Source organism: Juglans regia, chromosome 14 (genome assembly GCF_001411555.2).
Source record: "Juglans regia cultivar Chandler chromosome 14, Walnut 2.0, whole genome shotgun sequence".
Taxonomy (NCBI): Eukaryota; Viridiplantae; Streptophyta; class Magnoliopsida; order Fagales; family Juglandaceae; genus Juglans; species Juglans regia.
In genome coordinates, this window is record NC_049914.1 from 19,229,781 (window position 1) to 19,251,261 (window position 21,481).

The 21,481-nt window shown below is 37.1% G+C and overlaps 1 protein-coding gene across 1 annotated transcript; it reads left to right on the top strand.

Moving 5' to 3' along the window:
- Positions 1–2,251: 2,251 nt before the first annotated feature.
- LOC108988274 (coiled-coil domain-containing protein R3HCC1L) lies at positions 2,252–20,624 on the top strand. Its single transcript, XM_018961493.2, has 7 exons — positions 2,252–2,567; positions 2,888–2,991; positions 3,185–3,250; positions 8,183–8,425; positions 10,150–10,311; positions 19,207–19,296; positions 20,203–20,624. The coding sequence occupies exons 1-7, from the start codon at positions 2,296–2,298 to the stop codon at positions 20,397–20,399; spliced, it is 1,134 nt and encodes a 377-aa protein (XP_018817038.1). The 5' UTR covers positions 2,252–2,295; the 3' UTR covers positions 20,400–20,624.
- Positions 20,625–21,481: the final 857 nt, after the last annotated feature.

Here is a 21,481-nt window from a genome sequence, read left to right on the forward strand (position 1 = left end):
CTCTTGCCATATTTTCCGAACACCCCCTTTTGCCTCCTCCCTTCCCCAACGTGATGGTCCTTCGCCAGCCCTACAAAAAACTGAAGTATGGCCCTGTCAAGAGCATTTTTCATAGTAGAAACCTAGCCTTTCATAATGGACCTTCTGCCAAAATTTTCTGTTAGCCACCACGATGGGAAAACCCTGCACCGGTTCATCGGCCAAATCAATCTCCACACACATATGTGCCCCTGATGCTCTTTATCTATGTAGCGTGGCATTGTCGACACCTAGGAACCTTCCAAACCTTATTGCCAGCATTTGCAGACAGTTTGTTCTATACATATGTAGCGATAGACATGGCAAAAAAATCCAATGAGGCGCTAAAGAGGATTCCTTATGTAGATCAAAGTCTTTTGTCCATCTAAAAAGCTGGAAAACAGAATCAGCAATCAAGCATCCCCGCGTGCCCATGCATGCACAAAATCCCATTCAGATTGTAGATTCACCAAAACATGGTGATCATCCATCACACTAACCGTCAGAATCTCCAATAAACCCCACGATTTTAAGATGGCCAAGCGTATATCATCAATCGTTGGTCTAATACGTACAAACTTCATCACTAGAGATAAATGAAAATCCTCAGCCGCTTTCAACATCTCTAGTTCTGTAAAAAGGAACCCAGGCTCTCCATCCACATCCACTGAATATATCATCTGTAACTTGAAAGTGGAAGACGATGCACCTTTCAACACCATTTGCGCGAAAGACAGAGCCCCACCATCACCACCAGCAGCCCCCTTCGACGAAGGGGGAATGGTGGGCTCCACCATGGGCTAACCCTAGGCGAGGAAAGACTAGAATCTCAACAAAAAAGTAGGAGCGTTTTCAAAACTTGCTGGTTTGGCCACAGTGCTTCTCCGTATTTGAGATTCAAAAACTTATTTCTTCTTTAGGAGCCTCATGTACTTAGGTGTCGTTTGGATAGTGAGTTAAGATGAAAGTTAAATAAAATATTATTAAAATATTATTTTTTTAATATTATTATTATTTTGAGATTTGAAGATTTTGAATTATTTATTATATTTTGTGTGAAAATTTAAAAAATTTGTAATAATTAGATGAAATGAAATGAGATGAAACACTTCTTGTATCCAAATTGGATTTTAATGTTGTGAGATAAGGTATAAATAAAGTAACTCATTTATTTGTGAGACATGATGGTCTTGTGAATGATACAGTTTAGTAGTCTCAACGTCGAGATTTTATTCTATCTAAAGTGTTACTAGATGCTGATCTGTAATTACATGATTTATCACTGCAACTGTTAATGTTTTTTTTACGATTGAAATTGTTCTGTTCTAAAATAAATAAATAAAGTGTTCGTTTACGTTTATAACTTTACGCATGATACAGATCTGGAGTTACGCTCTCTCAAAAACTCCCGCTCTCTCTAAAACTTTCTGACCGGCTCGAGGTGGGAGCTCCTTCCCTCACTCTTCTCTCCTTCCCTTTGTTTTGTTTTTCCAGGCCGAACAAAGGGAGATTCGCCGTTCGTGATCTTTCGGGTCCCTATAGTCAACACGCGCCCCACCAGGAGGTTGTCCAGCCGCCGATCTACACGTCCACCGAACACGGCCCCAACCGAAGTGGAGCGTAGCCTGCACGTGCAAGACGAAAATTCCAAGCTCGACGGCGCGTGTCCTTCATGCGCCACCAAGGAGCTCTCCGCCGTTGCAATGCGCAGATGCTCCCGAACCGGGGACTCTAGATCTTCCAAGATCGACCGTCGATTTTCCCTTTTGAGGTGTTTTTGTGCACTGTTTTTCCCTTTTTACAGTATTTTCTCAATGTAATTTTTTTATGCCTTGTCTTTATTTTCAAGAAAACAAAAAAACCCAAAAACATTTGTTCCTTCGGACGTGTTGTCCCCCCTCCGCTTAGTCGGTGATGTTGGGGTTTGGTTTCTCCATACTCAACCTAGTTGGGTATGGAGTTTTATGTTTGATTACTGTGAACTCTGTCGGGAACAGAGTTGTGCTATCTCTTAGACTTCGGTCTGTAGAGATAAGTCGTCTGGACTAGACCATATCAGTCACAATAGTGTACTGAGATTCTATTAATATTTGTAATTGACTTGTCGTTTGAAGTCAAAGTTGTATATCTTTTTTAAATGAATGGAATGACCTTTTTATCAAAACAAAAAAAAAAAAAAAAAACTTTACGCACGATAAGCTCGAACTCCGCTCATTTATTCCCTTCAAAAATTATATATTACTCGCATACAAGAGGAAGTTCCAGGCTTCCAGTGCAATGGAAAACCAACGAGAAGAAGAAAACGTAGAAAACTGGAGCGAGGCAGTGGAGGACCTCGTCGCCGCTGGAGACACCGACGGAGCCATCTCTCTCCTCGAAACGCATGTTTCGAAACTCCAAACCCTAGCCTCGTCTAATGCTACCGTCCTCCTCCAATTGACCTCTGCTCTCACTGATTTGGCTAATCTCTACTCTTCCAAGGGTTTCTCTCTAAAAGCCGACGACCTTCGCTCTCGGGCCTCGCTCCTTAAACACCAAGTTCTTTCTCGGTATCAACTTTCTTCTTCTTTTCCACCTTTTTCTTTTCTTTCTGTTTTGATGTTAAGAAAATTGTCGTTGGTTGCTTCGAAAATGCGGGACCAGAAAGAGAGTATTTGAAAACTTAAAATTTTACGTCGTTCACTTGTGTTCTGTATGTGTTATCAAGGACATGAGAAATGGACCCTTTATATTTTGGAAATTCTCATCTCTGAAATCAAAAGAGTTTGTAAGTGGGCTAAGTTTAATTCTACATTTTTCTCGAATAGAGATGGCATATTTCATGAAAGGACAGCGAGAATTTTATTCATTGCCGTCTTTCGTGTTTCAGTGATGTGGAGGTTGTAAAGAAGGACCAGAAAGTGGATCAGGTTTTGGCTGCAGATGCTTCTTTGCGCGGCAATGATTCCTTGCACGATGATTCTTCTAGCGATGGTGAGTTTTCTATTTACTTGGTTATTTTTAAACAAAAAAAAAAAAAAAATTGTTTGCTCACTTCACATGGTTATAGTTATCTTGAGCACTGAATAATGTTCAAACCCAACTGAAATGCGATATTAGTACTCTATGAAAACCTTACCACCATGATTATATATGTGAAGTAACAAGTGTTGGCTTCTTTATGTAGGGCATCTTGAGAAACAGAAAAAATCTTCCTGCGATGAAAAGGCGGGAAATGTGTCTTCAGATGATGGTAGTTTTATGTTGCCTTACATTTCCTTTTTCCTAAATGAGGTTAAGCTCTGGAACATTAATTAGCTCTGCAGGGCTTTGTATCATCAGATTGATTTAGGATAGATAAGGTCTTTTCAAAATTTTCCATGTGCAATATTACAACTAGGATATTGAGTCTGCTATAGTATAATTCAGAAAAATCTTATCAATAATCATTTAGGCATAATTTATAAGTGCAATACTACAACTTGTTTTGTGAGTACTGTATGACTCATATTTATTTACAGGGTTTTAATTAGGGGTGTGCACTGACTCCGACTCTTGACTTTGACTTAGTAAGAGTAGATGTCAGATCAATGTATCGGAGTTGGGTGAGGCCTTTCTTCGGGCTTTGACATATCTTCAATAGATTTTTGGGGTTTGTAAGTTATTTTTACTTCTTTTTGGCTCCATCTGTTGTGTATTTTTACACAATGGAGGTTGTTTTTTGGGACTTTTTTGTGCTTATTAAGGCCCTCTTTTTAACTTGAAGGGCTTACCAACAAAGTAAGTAGGAGCAGGCACATAGCACCAAACAATGAAAAGGGAAAATAGAGAAATAAAAAACAAAATAATAGACATAGAAAAAGTGAGGTTTGAAACACAACAATAGACACATACACTACTCATATACCGACATTGAAACAACGACACTATTTTGTCTTTTATGGCCAACTTGTTTGTTCAATCCTCCCTAGACCCGCCCTTAACTCACCAAGCGTTACATGTTTACAAATGACAAAAAGCACAAAACCAACATAGAAGTCAAGTTATAAACTTATTATCAAAAGCTAAAACAAGTTACAAATCCGACAATGATGATGGAGTAACACACCGGTAAGTATCCACCGAACAGTCTTTACATGCACAATACTCTTATGCAACCTGTTTAACCACAAAAATAATAAGCAAGCATTTGTTATGATAATGCTAATCAATTCTGACCTGACAACATATTGTAAGAAGATACTCTTCAAAATTTTTGCTTGAAGTTCTATTTTGAGGCTTTCCACAATATAAACTCTTGCTTTTGAACTACTGTAAGACATGAAGAATAAACAGATGCAACATCTCACTCCATGTTCAAAAGAATTCAACCAACCAATCTGTTCATGACAAAATTCAAACCCATGGAAGAATAGTCATAAGAACACTATATATTCACTAAATGTAAATCATTGAAGATAAATATGAACAGGCCCTTAACTGTACACCATCAATCTGTAAGTTAAGACATACATAGAACAATACAGTGATTGGAGAAACAATACATTGGAAACCTGGGAAGGCTCATCTGAGAAAGAAATGTCCACCAAAGAGACCAAAAATCTCAACAAACCAAAACCCTTTATGAATAATATACCAATATTGTAACATAATTAATTGTGATTTTGCAGTTTGTATGCTAGACTTGCAAACTAGAGGTCCACAGTTTGAACATTGGTAGCCATCATGTTTCACAACTTAAATATATATATAGTACATTTTTTTTATAGGTAATAAGAGATTTTATTCCAAATAAATAGGCATAGCCCAAGTACACAGGGAGTATACATGAGAATACACTTAAATACAAACTAAAACAAAATACAATTAAAATAAAGCATTACAAGATATTCATGTCCTTCACTAGATTGTTCACCCAAAAATTTAAAGTGCTAAAGAAAAAATCCCTAAATTCCCCCATTGAGCTTTCACAATCTTCGAAGCACCTCCCATTTCTCTCCAGCCATAGGCACCAGAACAAACACAAAGGAATCATCCTCCATTCAGCTTGATTGCCTCCACATCCTGCAGTGCCTTGCCAACTAGCCAAGAATTCTGCCACTTGAAAAGGCATCACCCAAGCAATGTCTACCCTTGCAAATAACTCATTCCATAAAGCAGTCACCAATTCGCAATGAAGAAACAGGTGATTAACTGATTCGCCATCTTTTTTGCACAAGAAGCACCAATCCAACACATATAAACCCCTTTTCCTCAAATTATCAGTTGTTCAACTTTCTCCAGCAACACTAACCAGCAGAAAAATGCAACTTTACTGGGCACTCTCGCTTTCCAAATGCATTTCCAAGGGTATGTATTATTATCATGTCTATTTAACACCTTGTAATAGGAATTCACCAAGAATCTGGACTTATTATCATGAACCCACTGCATCCTGTCCTCCCTGATCAGATCAATCTTCGAATCATAAATTTTTACAAAGAAATCAGCAGCTTCACACACTTCCCAGTCCTGTAAATCTCTAGTAAATTCCACATTCCAATTCAGCATGTTATTAGAGAATAAATATGAATCAACCACAGCAGCCCCTTTGTTTTTAGCAATCCTGAAAAGACTAGGAAATGCTAATTTAAGAGGTAAATCACCACACCAAACATCGTGCCAAAAGAGAATATTAGTCCCACTCCCCACTTTGAAATTAATATTTTTAACAAAATCCCCCCATCCCAACCGAATGGACTTCCATAAACCCACCCCAAATGCGCATTTTATATCATTAGAACACCAATTCCCCCACATCCTTCCATATTTAGCATCTACAATCTGTCTCCACAATGCATTTCCCTCGTTGCTGTATCTCCAAAGCCACTTCTCAAGAAGAGCTTTATTAAAAAGCTTTAGATTCCGCACACCTAAACCTCCACAAGACACCGGAGTACAAGCCTTATTCCAACTCACCAAATGGAATTTTCATTCCTCCCCAATTCCATCATAAGAAATTTCTAAAAATCCTCTCAATTTTTTTAACCACCCCGTTGGAATAGGGAAAAGAGAGAGGTAATAAGTGGGTAAATTAGACAAGGTGCTTTTAATTAATGTAACTCTTCCCCTTTTGGACAAATATAGCTTTTTCCAACCAGCTAGTCTTATTTCAATCTTCTCAATTACTCCATCCCAAACAGCCACAGATTTATGAGGAGCCCCCAAAGGTAACCCAAGATATTTCATGGGAAGAGAAAATACTTTACAATCCAGAATATTAGCAAAATCATAAATATTGCTAACTGAACCCACTGGAACAATTTCAGACTTATTTAAATTGATTCTAAGTCTAGAGACAGCTTCAAAGCATAACAATAAAGCTCTTAAAGCATGAAGATGATCCTTGTTAGCATCACTGAAAATTGGAGTATCATCCGCGAAGAGAAGGTGAGAAATCGTGATGCATCCCCCAGAGACGTCTCCCACCTTGAAGCCCGACATAAAACCTCTTACAACTGCCAATTTGATCATACGACTCAAGGCATCCATGATTAAGATAAAAAAGGAAAAGAGATAATGGATCTCCTTGCCTTAATCCACGGGAGCTATTGAAAAAATCAGCCGGAGATCCATTCACCAAAATAGAGAACTTTGCCGTCGAAATGCAATGTCTTATCCACGAGCACCATTTCTCCCCAAATCCAAATCTCCCAAGCAAGTAGAGAAGGAAATTCCAATTGACATAATCAAAAGCCTTTTCCATGTCCAATTTGACTAAAATTCCAGATTGTCCCATCCTTTTCCTACTTTCCAAACACTCATGAGCAATTAATACCGAGTCAAGGATTTGTCTTCCCTTCACGAATGCATTTTGAGGCTTTGTTATAATCTTGTCCAAAACCACACAAAGGGTTAGCTAGCACCTTAGAGATGATCTTATAAACCCCATTAACCAAGCTAATAGGGCGAAAATCCCTCATATCAACAGCACCCGCCTTTTTAGGAATAAGAGTTATGAAAGTTGTATTATAACTTTTTTCAAATTTTCTGAAGGAATGAAATTCATCAAAAACTTTCATAATATCATCCTTCACGATATCCCAGCAAGCTTGGAAAAATGCCATAGAAAAACCATCGGGACCCGAGCCTTATCCTTGGACATGGCCCTAACTACGTCAAGAACTTCATCTTCCTCAAAAGGCCTCTCTAACCAAACTGCAGTAGGAGGATCAATGGAGTCAAAATCCAGCCCATCTAACTTAAGCCTCCATATATATAGTACATGAATATATTTAATGAAAGTCGGAGCCTCCAACTCTGACTCCAAATAGTAGGAGCTGCTCTAACTGCTCACCCCTAGTTTGCTTACTGAAAACGGAGATTTAGTCATTATGAGAAGGGTGAGATTTTGGGAGCTGCCCTTCTTTGCATTATGTGGTGGGAGAGAAGCAAGCAAAGAGAGAGCTGGATGAGAAGTCACTTAAAACCCTCTTCTTAATTCATTATTTGATTGGTTGCACACTTCATGTAGTGTATGTACATTGTGATTTTACTTATCAAAAAAAAAAAAAAACAAGTATGTACATTGTGATTTTTTCTTGGACTTGATTACTGTTTTGAATTTCTGATTGTAATTTGTTGAGATGGTGTCCAAATAAACATTTGATTACTTATCATAAGCATTTGGTAATTTTGTCTACATAGGAGTACCATACCTGAGTTTTGCATCAGGTTCCACAAAAACGAATCATCTGATATCATGATATGTCTTTTTGAGTTTAGTGATTTTGATCTATATATAGGAAGGGTTGTACCATTTATTCATTTCTGGGTTACACATCAACAAAGTTATAGCAATTCAATCTCTTCTTTTGTGAGTATGTAACGTGGTGGTGGGGTTTCAAATACTTCCTTGCCCACGGTCAACTGCAAAGGGAGGGGCCTTTCACCTAAAGAGTGGGAAAAGCCAGGGTCCCTTCGATTTCCCTTTCCTTGAATCCATACTAGACAAGATAGATGAACCCATTATGACCTTTGAACTGAAGGCGACATATGGAGTTGGGATTCTAGAATCTAAACATAATTGAAAGTTCTGTGCACCATATGGGATATGGCTTGATCATACTATATACACTGCTGAGTTCAATTAATTGCATCTTAAAATAAGCTGGCCATCTTCTAAATGGTATGAAAAATTTTACAGATTGGGAAGCTATCGCAGATCGTGCACCTGATGAATTACTCTCTTCACAATGTGTGCCTAGAGTATCAGAACTTTCATTGACAGATACCAAAGTTCAAACTCCTAAGCGGCGTGGAAGGGGAACATTCTCATATAAGAAACATGAACTGTATTGTGATCAGTTATCTAGTGAACCAGTTATCAGTAATTCAGAATATGAAGATGTGTTCCAAAATTCAAAGGGGGTGACAGACAAAATAAATTGTAAGTATGAATTTCCTTCACGTCTGCATTGCCAAAATCATATTTTGTGTGAAATTTGTATATTTCTGTTTTTATTTTCGTACCTCAACATTTAATGTTTAAGGTTATGTTGAATGTTAAAACATAAATGATACATAAGAATGTGCTGTGTTATTCGTCTAAGCGTCAAATCCTTGTAATAGTTCAGACATTAAGTATCATCATCTACACTTACTTTTAAATACAAAAAGATAGCCCATCGCCTAAAGGCGGTTGGCAGTTGCCACCTTTCCTAAGGTGCCCATCTTAAGTTTTTTGCATTATCAAAAAGGAATTAACATTTCAGGTTGATTACCTTTGTTTTCACTCATTTGCAAAAAGCTACCCCAATTTTGAACTTTTGCACAATAGACTCCTTATTTTTAAAATCTCTTATTTTGCTACCTCCATCAATTTCCCTTCAGAAAATTTTTCTTTTTTCTTATCGATAAACAAGAATTTTATTGATGAAAAAGATAGGCATAGCCCAAGTACATGGGACATATACAAGAGCAACACCTAGGCATGATTAACAGCTATTACAAGGAAGTCATGAATATTCAACCCATCAAAATCTATTACAATTGACCAATGGAGTAAAGGGTTAGAAAAGTAAGCTATAAGCTCACCCATTGATTGCTTGTCATCTTTGAAGGTTCTTTTATTCCTCTCCTTCCAAAGGCACTACAATAGGCAAATGGGGACCAGTTTCCATATAGCCGCAATTTGTGGCATATTGATGCCATTTATCAGCCAATCAAAAGATGCCATGTCAACAATCTCGCCTCCTAACACGGGAGATTGACAGGGGTAGCAAAATGAGAGTTTTTTTAAAATCAAGGGATCTCAGAAAGTTGAAAAACGAGGTAGCTCTTTGCAAATGAGTGAAAACCAGGATACTGATTTTTGTAATTAACCCTAACATTTTTGCTCAATTTCCTCGCAATATAAACAATTGGTGGGAGTTTTCACTCTTAAAAGTTGACCAAATTAGGATGCTTTTCTACTTCTTTTGTTAGGTAATTTGGGGTGCAAGTGGGACACCAATGTCTAGTAGATGGGTTAGAATGTATTTAGTGAGGTCCTATAGAATACTTTTGTGCTTGGAATATATGCACAAATGTATAGAGTTTCATTATATTTTTTATGCACAAAACATATACAATTAGAATCTGGAGGAAAAAGAATCCTATTCAGATAACCCCTGTTCAAGTTTATCGTATCCAGGGAAGTGATAAATTCCCCGACTATTTTTACAGATAACTATGCTGATTTCCCATTTTTAAAATTTGAATTGTTCTTCCCACTTCATGCTGGAGGGCAACTCTCTTTTATATTCTTAATAGATATACTTTGGGAATGAGTGAGACTTGAATAAACAAAACAGTATGAGAATCCTATGACGTACTGTTAAATGTTTTTACCAAGTTGGATTTTCTTTGTGGTTTGAAAATAAAGTCTGATCAGCCAGAATTTTATAACAGAGATACTAGTGCCTTACCATGAAACTATGACTGTTACATTAGAATTATGCAATTATTTTCTTTTTGTTTTACCACTCGGGGTGGGGGTGGTTTGGCTTTTAATCTTATTTGCATTGCCATGAATTAGCCAATAGATTGCTTATAAATCTTGCCTGTTGTTATGTGCATAAGCTTTCTGTCAAATAGCATGTGGGATCTAAGGATTTTTTATTATGAATTCAGCAAGCTATGGTACACACCATGTTCTTGTTCTTGCTGACTTTCCACCGAGTACTAAGACAATAGAGCTAGAGAAGCTATTTCAGGACTTCACAGATCGTGGATTCATTATTCGCTGGGTTAACGATACAACTGCACTCGCAGTATTTCGAACGCCTGCGATAGGTAATTATATCTCTAATAAAAAATTTTACAATATTGGACTTGATAAAGTAATTAACTATCAAGGAAACATCTTTCATTCCATTGTATTGTGTCACATCTCGACATGGTGCTTTCTCATTTATTAGTGGTGCTCAATTTGTATTGTAATCATACATATAATAGGTTGCAGAATGGCATACATTGAAATTTATTGGTTGGAACTAAGATTGTTTGCAGTTTTTACTCTCTGATCTTCTCATTTGTTTTTTTAGTTAAAATTTGTATGAATATGATTTATTTTTGTTGTCTTCATGTCTATATGTTAGTAGATACTGTTATTTCAGCTATTATTACAGGTTTGAAATCATCTACTTGGTGCATTCCAATATAGGAGAAAAATAATTGTGGTAAAAAAGCCATTTTAATAATAATTAATCACTGAATAATCAATATATATTCGAATATTCACCCACTCAATTGGTGGTAGATCTGGCAGCAAGGAGTATCCGAAATGTGCTTGAAAGTTGTTATCTTTCTTTTTCAAAATTTAGGCTAACAATGAGTTAAATGAGTAAAGCTACTCTCACCGCTCCCGGTCCCACTATATTTTTTTTTAATTTTTTTAATATTTTTTTTACTTAGTGATTAAGTGTTTTTTAATGATATTATAATTTATTTTTTTTTTTAAATTTACAGTGTTAAAAAAATACATGTATAAAAAAGTAAAATAAAAAAACACAACTTTTTACACTAAAGGTGGCTCCCAGAGAGACTGGGAGCGGTGGCTGTAGAGCCACCCCGAGTTAAATATATTTGTAATAGGCAATTACAAAACAATGCTTTTAGTTCACAATACTGGGAAGGGTGGAGGCAAGGGGCCTAGGTAGGGGGTATGAAAATCTGAAACTTATATGCACGCATGTTTTTGGGAAGATTAAAAATTTGTGTCCTAAATCTATGAATATAAATTACTTAACTGAATAATCTAAAAATAATCTATATATTTCTTAAAATTCAAACTTTGGTCCAAAAAGTTTCGAAAATTGAAAAAATATTTTTCTAATGTTCATAACGTGCAACTTTTCTTCATCCTCCCTGAGCCCCTTTAATCCTTGCTAAGTCTCTGTAGTTTTCTTTCTTTCACTTCACGTCTCCCCCATTCTCTTGATTTCTGCCTCCCCTACTCTGTTCTTCCCCAAAAATACCTTTTAAGCTTTAGCTTGTAGAAAAACGTCTGTAGTTTTTTTTTTCACCACCATAATTTTGCATGTATGCTATTAACGATCATTTATTACTACAGATCTAAATTATGCATCGCTAGGTTGATGAACATATTTAGTATATTTTTTGCATCTTGAAATATGAATGGGAATCGACTGGGAGGATCACAGATGGTACATATAACTCTAGGCACAACTGCCACAAAATGATCTGAGATTTCGTCATGTAACCTCCCCATCAAAATGATAGAGACAACAATACCCCTACCAAAGGAAATGCCCCATGGAGTTGGTAGCTTGGACCCTTGGAGGCATTCTACGAACATTGCCTGGAGTTTCAAAACTGTCTGATTGCATTCGAAGAGGTGGTGTTCTTGTGGTTCCACTGTTAGGGTGACAACCTGGCCATTTCATTGCTTTAAGTGATGGGAAAAGTTGTATATGAAAAATGGATATACCTCTTAGGCATCCTTATGACATGTCTTGAAGGGGAAGCAACCCATAAGGGAGCTACCTTGCTGCACATGGTAAAAAAGGTGAAAAAGCCCATGTAGATGGGTGCGCAGTGGAAAGAGTGACTTAAATCCTTGCAAGATGCAGGATTCCCCGCCTTTTTTTTATGGATAAAATTTTTTTATTGAGACAAGTAACAAGGCAAAGCCAAGACATAGGAAGTATACAGAAACTGAACCTATTATAAGTCAGGAACTAGAAAAAGAAACAAGAAAATCATGGACCCTAGTTCCATTAAATACAATAGCTGAAGCCCACTGAAATAAGGAATTAAAGAAAAAACATCTAAGTTCATCCTCCGAGTGTTCCTTATCTTCAAAGCATCGGCCATTCCTCTCAACTCAAATACACTAAACAAGGCATAAAGGGATCATATTCCAAACAGCGGCTATTTGCACATTACCCCTTAAACCTCTCTAGCATGCAAAAAGGTACCCTCCTAGGCATCACCCAAGCCATACCACACCTATTGAACACTTCATACCATAACGACCTAGTCACTTCACAATGTAATAATAGATGATCCATCGATTCACCAGATTTCTTGCATAAGAAACACCAATCCAAAACAATTAATCCACACTTCCTAAGATCATCCAACGTCAAAATCATCCCTAAAGAAGCAGACCAGCCAAAGAACACAATCTTTGAAGGCACTTTACTATTCCAAATACTCTTCCAAGGAAAAGAATGAACCCATTCGGCCTAGACAGTGTCTTATACCAAGAACGAACTGACAACTTCTTGTTACCAGTATGCATCCAGACCATCTTATCCCTCATATCCCTCCCAAGTTGAGCAGCATACAATAAACCAAATAATTCAGGAACAACCCCCATTTCCCAATCATTCACTGCTCTAGATAATAGAACATTCCAATGAAAAGAGCCACTAGAACAAACCAAAAACTCAGTCACAGAAGCATCCAGATTCTAAGAAATACGAAAAAGATCTGGAAAAACAGCACAAAGAGCCCTACCACCACACCATAGATAATGCCAAAAACGACTTCTGGAGCCGTCCTCAACCACAAAGATGACATGTTTTACAAAAGCATCCCAGCCTCTCCTAATATGTTTCCATACTGGCACACCATAGGTACCTCTTACCTCCTTAGAACTCCCAAAAAAAAAAAAAAAGCACTCCCATATTTAGAATCAATCACAGCTCTCCACAAAGAATCACTCCATGATACCTTCAGAACCACTTCCCTAGTAATGCTTTATTAAAGATGAAACTCCAACCCACCACACCACAAAGGAGTACAAATTTTATCCCAACTAACCAAATGAAACCTAGCTTCCTCCCCTATAACTCTCCATAAAAGGTCTCAAAATAACTTCTCCAACCAATTAGCCACACCGATTGGAATGGGAAATAAAGATAGAAAATATGTAGGAAGGTTAGTCAACGTACTTTTGATAAGGGTGATTTTATCCCCTTTTGACAAATACAACATCTTCCAACCTGCCAACCTTCTCTCTACCTTCTCCAACACCCCATCCCAAATCGTACTAGCCTTGAGCATAGCCCCCAAAGGAAGCCCAAGGTAACTAATCGGCAATGAGGAAACCTGACAATCTAGAATACATGCCAACCTACTCATATTTCTCACCTGGCCCACCGGTACCATCTCGAACTTCCCTAGATTTACCTTAAGGCCTGAGACAGCCTCAAAACAAAGCAGAAGTGCTCGCAGAGTTTCCACATGGCCTGGATTCACATCATAAAACAGCAAAGTATCATCTACAAACAAAATATGAGAAACCATAACCAAGCCTTCTTGAGGTTCTCCCATCATGAAACTTGACAACAAACCACTGCCAACCGCAGCCCCCAACATATGACTAAGAGTATCCATCACGATGACAACAAGAAAAGGAGACAATGGGTCCCCTTGTCTCAAACCACATGAGCTGTTAATAAACCCCTCAGGAGAGCCATTCACTAAAATTGAGAAATGAGCAATCGAAACACAGCATTTGATCCAACTACACTAGCTCCCCCCAAAGCCACATTTTCCAGAAGATAAAATAGAAAAATCCAATTGACATGATCATAAGCCTTCTCCATATCAAGCTTACATAAAATACCTGGCTTAATCGATTTAATCTACTATCCAGACATTCATTTGCAATTAATATGGAATCCAGAATTTGCCTCCCTCTAACAAACGCATTCTGTGATTTCGAAATAATCATCTCAATAACATTACTCAATTGATTGTCCAACACTTGAGAAATAATTTTATAGACCCCGTTAACTAGACTAATGGGATGAAAATCCTTCACATCATAAGCTCCTGCCCTTTTTGGGATAAGTGCAATAAAAGTAGCATTTAGACTCTTTTTGAACTTACCAAAAGAGAATAATTCATGAAACACTTCCATCATATCCTCCCTCACAATGTCCCAACAATCCTAAAAGAAAGCCGTAGTAAAACCATCTGGACTAAGAGTCTTATCTTTGACCATCCCTTCTACCACAGTAAGAACTTTGTTCTCATCAAAAGGTTGCTCAAGCCATCGGGCGCTAAGAGGATCAATAGTATCAAAGTCTAAACCATCCAATTTTGGCCTCCGATCATGCTGCTACGTAAGAATATTCTCATAGAAAAGGCAAATATGCTCCTTAATGTCTGACTGGTCAGAAAAACAGCACTGTCAACCTCAATCAATTCAATAGCATTGTTTCTCTGATGAGAGTTTGCCACCCTATGAAAAATCTTTGTACATCCCCTTCTTTTAAACCATAGGGCCCTTGATTTCTACCTCCACGAAGTCTCCTCCATCAGAAACATCTTCTTTTAACCATAGAGCCCTTGATTGCCACCCTAGACAAACGCTTCTGATACACCTCAGGGAAATGAGATTCCCACCAAGGAGATACCAAAAACCTATCTAAACAGGACAAAGTCCTATTATTGGACGACCCCCCTCCCCCCGGGGCTAGAGGTAAGTCAACGAAATCAGCCTCAAAATGAATTCAGAGAACTCCTGCATTGTCAAGGTAAAACTGGAATCCAATGATCTCTCACTCAGATTCCCTGCACTTCTTTAGTTCTAGGTTCATTTCCTTGCTTGCTTGATGAAAGTTCCAACCTCCACCTTCAATGGGCAACATACTACTGTCAATTGATGAAGCCAAAGACCACTATGACAAATAAGTGCAATGTATACCAAGCTGAACGAGAACTCCATTGGTTTAGGTATCGTCAAAGGAGGAAATAGGCTTATGACCACCCCCATTCAAATCCTCCCGTTAGGCCTTGGTAATAGAAAAATATTAGATTGTGTTGCCTCTTGGGTGAAACCTATGGCAATGTATCCATCGTTTACAAGAATCATAGTGAAATTTCTCCTTTTTTTTTACTTTATATAATTGCTACCATTTACAACATGCACTTTTCCAAAAAAATATTACTAGATTCAAGAATGACTACCAATGAGTCAAAGACAACCATGATGAAGCAAATGACCTCAATCCAACCAAACAACTAGTCAGGTTGGGAAGTGGCCATGAGGTGAGGTAAAGTCATCTTTCCTGATCAACCAGCTTTACCAAAATGGTAAAACCAAATCAAATATAAGAACACTTAAAAGGACATCAAGATATACCTCTTGAGCAAGACCAAAAGAATCATCCAACCCACTAATCAAGATATCCCAGTACCCGACCAACTAGTCACATTAGGCATGCGAATTAGGGGGCAACTGATGATACAAAATAATAGCAATCTGGGCCAGGTAAGACTTAGTCTGATGAAACGTTCCTAAAGAGTTGCCATAATGCAAAATCCTACTGTCAACAAGACAAGGAAAAATGAAACTACCTGGTGCATTCCCAAGAAGATTGAAGAATATATCTTTCCCATTCCTCTAGCACATCTCCAATGTCATTCTGCCTTACTCTATGTGTGAAAGAACTTTTCTGTAGATCGAAAGTGATGAGATCTAGTGAAAAGGAATGTTCCACTAAAAGACAAAACCAGCAGTTACCACCCATAAAGTTCCTTCAATGCAATGACAACACATGGCGCAGTAGTAGTCTTAATGGGGCTCCCTGCAGACAAAAGGAATGTGCGATAAAATCTATTAGAGCACATTTTCACACTCTAATAGGCTTTCAATTGAGCTTTCATAGTATACTTATCATTCTTTGTATTACTATACATTGCCAAAAATATGTTCTTTAAACAATTGGATAAATATTGATTTTCTTACTATCATTATGTCCCTCCCCAAAAGTGATTTCTTCTCTCTGCCATTGCTACTAGGCTGCTTTTTTTTAATGTAAACTAGAGAAAATAAGGAAACATTTTAGCTCGAACATATTTTCAGTGAAAACTACTTGTTTTCCATATTTCGATGGAGACCAAAAAATAATGCCAAAACAATTTTCCCAGCCATCTAGTGTTTGGCTGGTATGGAAATTATATTATTATACCCCAAATTAAGTATATGAGATTCTGAATGAGATCCTATATCGTTTGGAAGAGAGAAGTTCTTACCGTTGATAATGAGCTCCGATTGTAACCTTGACTAATCCTTTTGATGCATAGGTTTAGATGTGGCCTGTGTTTCTTTGGATCGTTACAAATAGTGTTAGAGGGAATTACATCCTAAAGAGTGGACTTGAGCCTTGCCACCTATAATAGAATGGCCTAATAAGAACATCTGGAATTTGAGATGGAAGGGATTGCAATATCTCAAATTGAATATATGAGGTGGTAAATGGGATCTCCCACATTGTTTGGGAGGGAGAAGATCTTGCTATTTTTAATGATTCCAATGAGCTCCGATTGTACTTGATTAGTCTTTTTGGAGTCTAGGCCTAAATGCGATAGGCTTTCTCTGGGTACATACACACCATTACGCCCCATCAACCCTAAACCACCATCAATTACTCATTATCAGATTTTGCAAATGTTTAGGGGCTTTTACACATCACTAGAAACCACCAAAAAATAGTTGAAAATCGCCCCTTTTTTTGGGGAGGGGAGGGGGGGACAGTGTTGGAAAGCACTGCATGTTTGTCATTGCTACACTTAACATGGCTCTTCCAAATCAACATAACCAATCAACGACATTAAACACAACAAATCAATCAAAAACCGTCTTCAAAGATCCACAACAGTAACAAAAATTGGTTGATGATGCCCATTCATGGCTTGTTGATACCGACTTTGCTAGCAATATGCTTTCCCAATCTTTCAATCCAAGTGTGCAACTGTGTATGTCTTGCCTCTACTAGTTACTGCCACTTGTCAACTTGGAATTGGTTGGTGGTCTGATCAAGCAGTTTTGTTTGGGAGTAATTGCAATGGGCTGTGGATTTGTGGGTGGGTACTGTATTTGCTAGCTCAAACTGAAATTTTTTGCCATTATAAGGACAGTCTAGAGGAGTTGTGGATTCAAGACCCACTCTGTAAGTGAATAAATTCCGGTAAAAAAACTTTTTTTTGATAAGTAATTCCAGTAAAATAATTTAGACATTGACAAATCCCAAATTTCATTGTCATTGTTAATGTATTTTTTAGAGTGTACTTCAGTCTAAAGAGAGGTTGCTATGCAAGATACAAAAAAGGCATATGGTCATATCAATTGAAATTTTTTGTTATAATGCTGAGAAGATTTGGATTTAGGGAGAAGTGGTGTTATTGGATAACATCGTATTTTCTCATTGCATTTCTTTGTTTTCATGAACAGTTCTCACTTCTCACATGAGACTTTTCAAGAGTTCTCAAGGTTAAAGATAAAGAGATTTTTTTATTTTATTTTATTTTTATGTCAGGGAACCTCTCCAAGGCAGGGTCCTTAGGACCCACCCCTGCATAGTAAACCCTGGTCCTGTGCACCGCACCCTCGAAAGTTTCCCTACATGGAACTGGTTAAATTGATGGCTTTTCGCCAAAAGGTGTGGTCCCAAAGGATTGTTTGCACACGAGGTGTTGAACCTTGGACCTTGAAGGGAGTGATACCCCAAGACCAAGGCCTTCACCACTTGGGCCAAACCCTTGGGGTTTTTTGAGATAAAGAGATCCTTTGTCTCCTTTGCTTTTGTCAACATTTTTTAGGCCTTAGGGAAGATTATCTCTGTCACGGTGCCTAGGGGCTTTCTATTAGGTTTTTCTGCAGTATCTCAGGCTGGTGACAGGCTTTTCATATCTCACCTGCTATTTTTGCAGATGACACTTCAAGTTCTAGTGAGGCAAACCCTGATCACCTTCTTTGTTACTTCTTTCTATGTTGAGAAGTAGTTTTAGAACTAAAGATTAATTTGGCTAAATCCAAATTGCTCCTTGTTGGTAAGATTGGTAAGGTTGATGACTTGGCTAGCATTCTTGATTGTAGGTTTCCTCTTTGCCTATGAAATACCCAAGTCTCCCTTTGGGCGCTCTTTTTAAGGCCATTGTTTGGAAAGGCATGCTTCAGTGCAAAGTGTGATGGTTGAAGTGCTTTGCTTAGCAACAGAACTTTTCTTGGCACTGTTTGTGTGAGCTTAAAGCGAAGGAAAGTTCATAAAAAAAGAATATCCATTCAAGACAAGTCGAAACAAATATTCTTTAAGCATTTAGTTGATATTGAAGGAATTTACGTACCCATGGCTCCACATGTCATATATGAAATATGATTAATATGATTGAACTCGATATAGTAGTCCAATTTGGCTTTCTAGGTGGGTTGATATTTGTTAGCATATTTGGTCATGGCCATTTTGGTTCAATCATGTACTTAAATTTTATTGTGGCTATCAAGTTTCATGAATGTGTACTTGTATACTACATGTGTACTTGAGCTATGCCTATTTCATACCGATAAAATATTAAATTTAATGAAAAAAATATATATCATGAATGTGTATATTTTGTAAAGTACAAGATAATTATATAAGATGCTATGTTTGAATATTAAGTAATTAGTTGATTACCTGATTGTCGTGTTTCATAGTACTCTAATAACATTCCTTCATGAATTGTTTACAGAGTAGCGATTTTACCCGTTCTAGTGCTACTTTTGACGTCATCCCTTGATTTTCCATTGCTACATGTTTGCATCTGTAGTTTCTAATTGTGACTGATTGTAACATTTCGCTTTTGATCTCCGCAATCTTACTATATTAATTTATTTTTTTATAAGTAACTATAGTTTCAGTATTTGACAATCTCGCTACTCTATTGCAGCACTTGAAGCCAGTACTCACATTCGAAGTCCTTTTAAAGTGCGAATTCTTGATGTGGATGATAGTCTTATCAGCTCAATTCCACCAAGAGGTAAATGATGTTTTTTGTGAGAAGTATTAAAATTGTAGAGAAAATAGGCTGGCTTCTCTGAAATTCCATTTTGTCAGATTCTCTAGATTTGTTTTGAATCTTAAAGAAATGGAAAGCCCAGGTAAGTTTCCTGCATAAAAGCTCTAATTTAACCTCTAATAAATATAGGTAAGGAATATTGGAAAAATATCAATGTGTGATAACCATTCATCGTCTTTTAAAGATTTTCTTCATGTTGCAAAATTCTTATGATTTAACTTTCAGTATGGTGCTAACTTACTAAAACGTTTATGAGGTTTCATAGATATATTTGTTCACATGCATCACACCACACCTCACAAAAGGTACTGTCCCTGATGTCAGTTAAAAATGCCTTGTTCTGCATAACTAATAGAATGAATAATGTCCTGGTATCCTGTCTCATTTGGCATGCAGGGGTATATTAAAGTTGTCATCAGACTCAAGCAATTTTATTTTTTACTCTTCTTTCCCTCTTTCATATTTAGCTCTTCTCAGTCATTCTATACCTTTATATATCTAAGTTGAATTAGTTCAACATTCTCGCCTGCTCACTCAATATGGGTTTTTGACTACATTCTGGTAAGTATTGCGTCACCTTTCACAGAAGTGGGCAGTATTTTGCTCTTTTCATATCTTCCCCTTATTGGCCATCAGAACAGTCCTTGAGATTCCCTCTATTTCTGGGGATCATTTAACTGGGAACCTATTTGGGTGCTGTTGGACCGTCAAATATATCAATTGGTTTGTGTCTAGATCAATTCTCATCTATTATTATTTCGTTATAATTTTCCTTATTTCTTGGAGATCGCAACTTCTAAGGAATCCGAGGGAAATTTCTCTTCGTTAGCTTTCTAAACGGCACTCAAAAGTTGTCCTTCATTACAGATCTAGAACCTCCACGACAAAGGCCGCGGACATCAGCGAGAACTGCACAAAGGTTGATTGCTCAGGGAATGGGATTGAAACTGCCTACCACATCTTCAGGATCCCAAGAATACAGAAATCAGGAAGATTCCAGAAGGAACAGAATAGCCACGAGGCAAAAATTGAGAAATGATGCTTGGGGTGAAGATTTAAATTAAGATCTCAAGTTTTCCCTTTGATAATATATATGATAACTCCTCAATGTCATCAATAATATATATATATATATAAACGTCCTCCCTCAGTTTGGTCTTTATATGGAATGCATGCGATTTTTGTTGCTAGAAAAACAAATCGCTGGCTGATTATTGTCTTTATAAGGTCTTGAAATTCTCAAAAAATTGCCTCATTTTTTATAAGCTGCATTTTCTTCTTGCGTAGTCTATATTTCTTTGCCTATATTGGTTATTCCAGTAGTACTAGATTTTGTTTCCATGAGAGACCAAATAATTTTAAGTAGAATATGTAGTAGTATTTGTAATACCTAATATGGGGCTAAAACTTCAGACCATATAAATTTCTCACGTAGTCTATGAAATGTAATGTTACATACAGTCGTGGAATGTGCAAATGTCGTGCAGTTGTTTTAAAAAAAATTAGTTCATTATTAAAAAATTAATTTATTTTTATGTGGATTTCATATTTATTTATTTTTTTCAAAATAATTATACGGCGTTTACACACTTACAATTGTTGTAAGTATCATTTCTATATTTCATTGCATGTATTGGCTGTGTTGAAAATCCGGGGTCATTTCCAGACATGCATGAGCACTTGTCTAGAGATTTTTCTTTTGGTTCTTAGGCTGTAATCGAGTGTCCCGTCAAAGAGCTCCAGTCGAGTTCCTTTCATCGTTTGAACACAACGTAAGGTAAAACATCTTTTTGTCTAGAGTTGACTCGAAACTCGACAAGAAATTGTGTCGAGTGCTCGTGTAACCTAATATATAGCATCATTCGAAACTTACATATAAATACAAATTATCTTTATTAAGTATTTAGAAATTCACTTTAATGGATATATATTGGCCCTACTTTTGAGTCATTTTTTTTTTTTGGTTCCAGATTTGTCTCGAAACTCGTAAAGAAATCTAGTCGAGTGCTCATGAGCATTTGGCTTCACCCACCTCAGTTGCAGTTTTTTTTTTTTTAATTATTATTTCAAGAAGATGAAAATATAAATTAAAAAATATATAATCGATTATGTTTACTTATAAATAACATCATTCAAAAGTTACATA

What these genes read in the sequence shown, in the direction of transcription:
- LOC108988274 (XM_018961493.2), top strand. Translation starts at nt 2,296, where the DNA reads ATGGAAAACCAACGAGAAGAAGAAAACGTAGAAAACTGGAGCGAGGCA. An exon ending in CGATGATTCTTCTAGCGATG is followed by an intron (nt 2,992 to 3,184) that starts GTGAGTTTTCTA and finishes TTCTTTATGTAG; the next exon opens with GGCATCTTGAGAAACAGAAA. An exon ending in ATTTCGAACGCCTGCGATAG is followed by an intron (nt 10,312 to 19,206) that starts GTAATTATATCT and finishes ACTCTATTGCAG; the next exon opens with CACTTGAAGCCAGTACTCAC.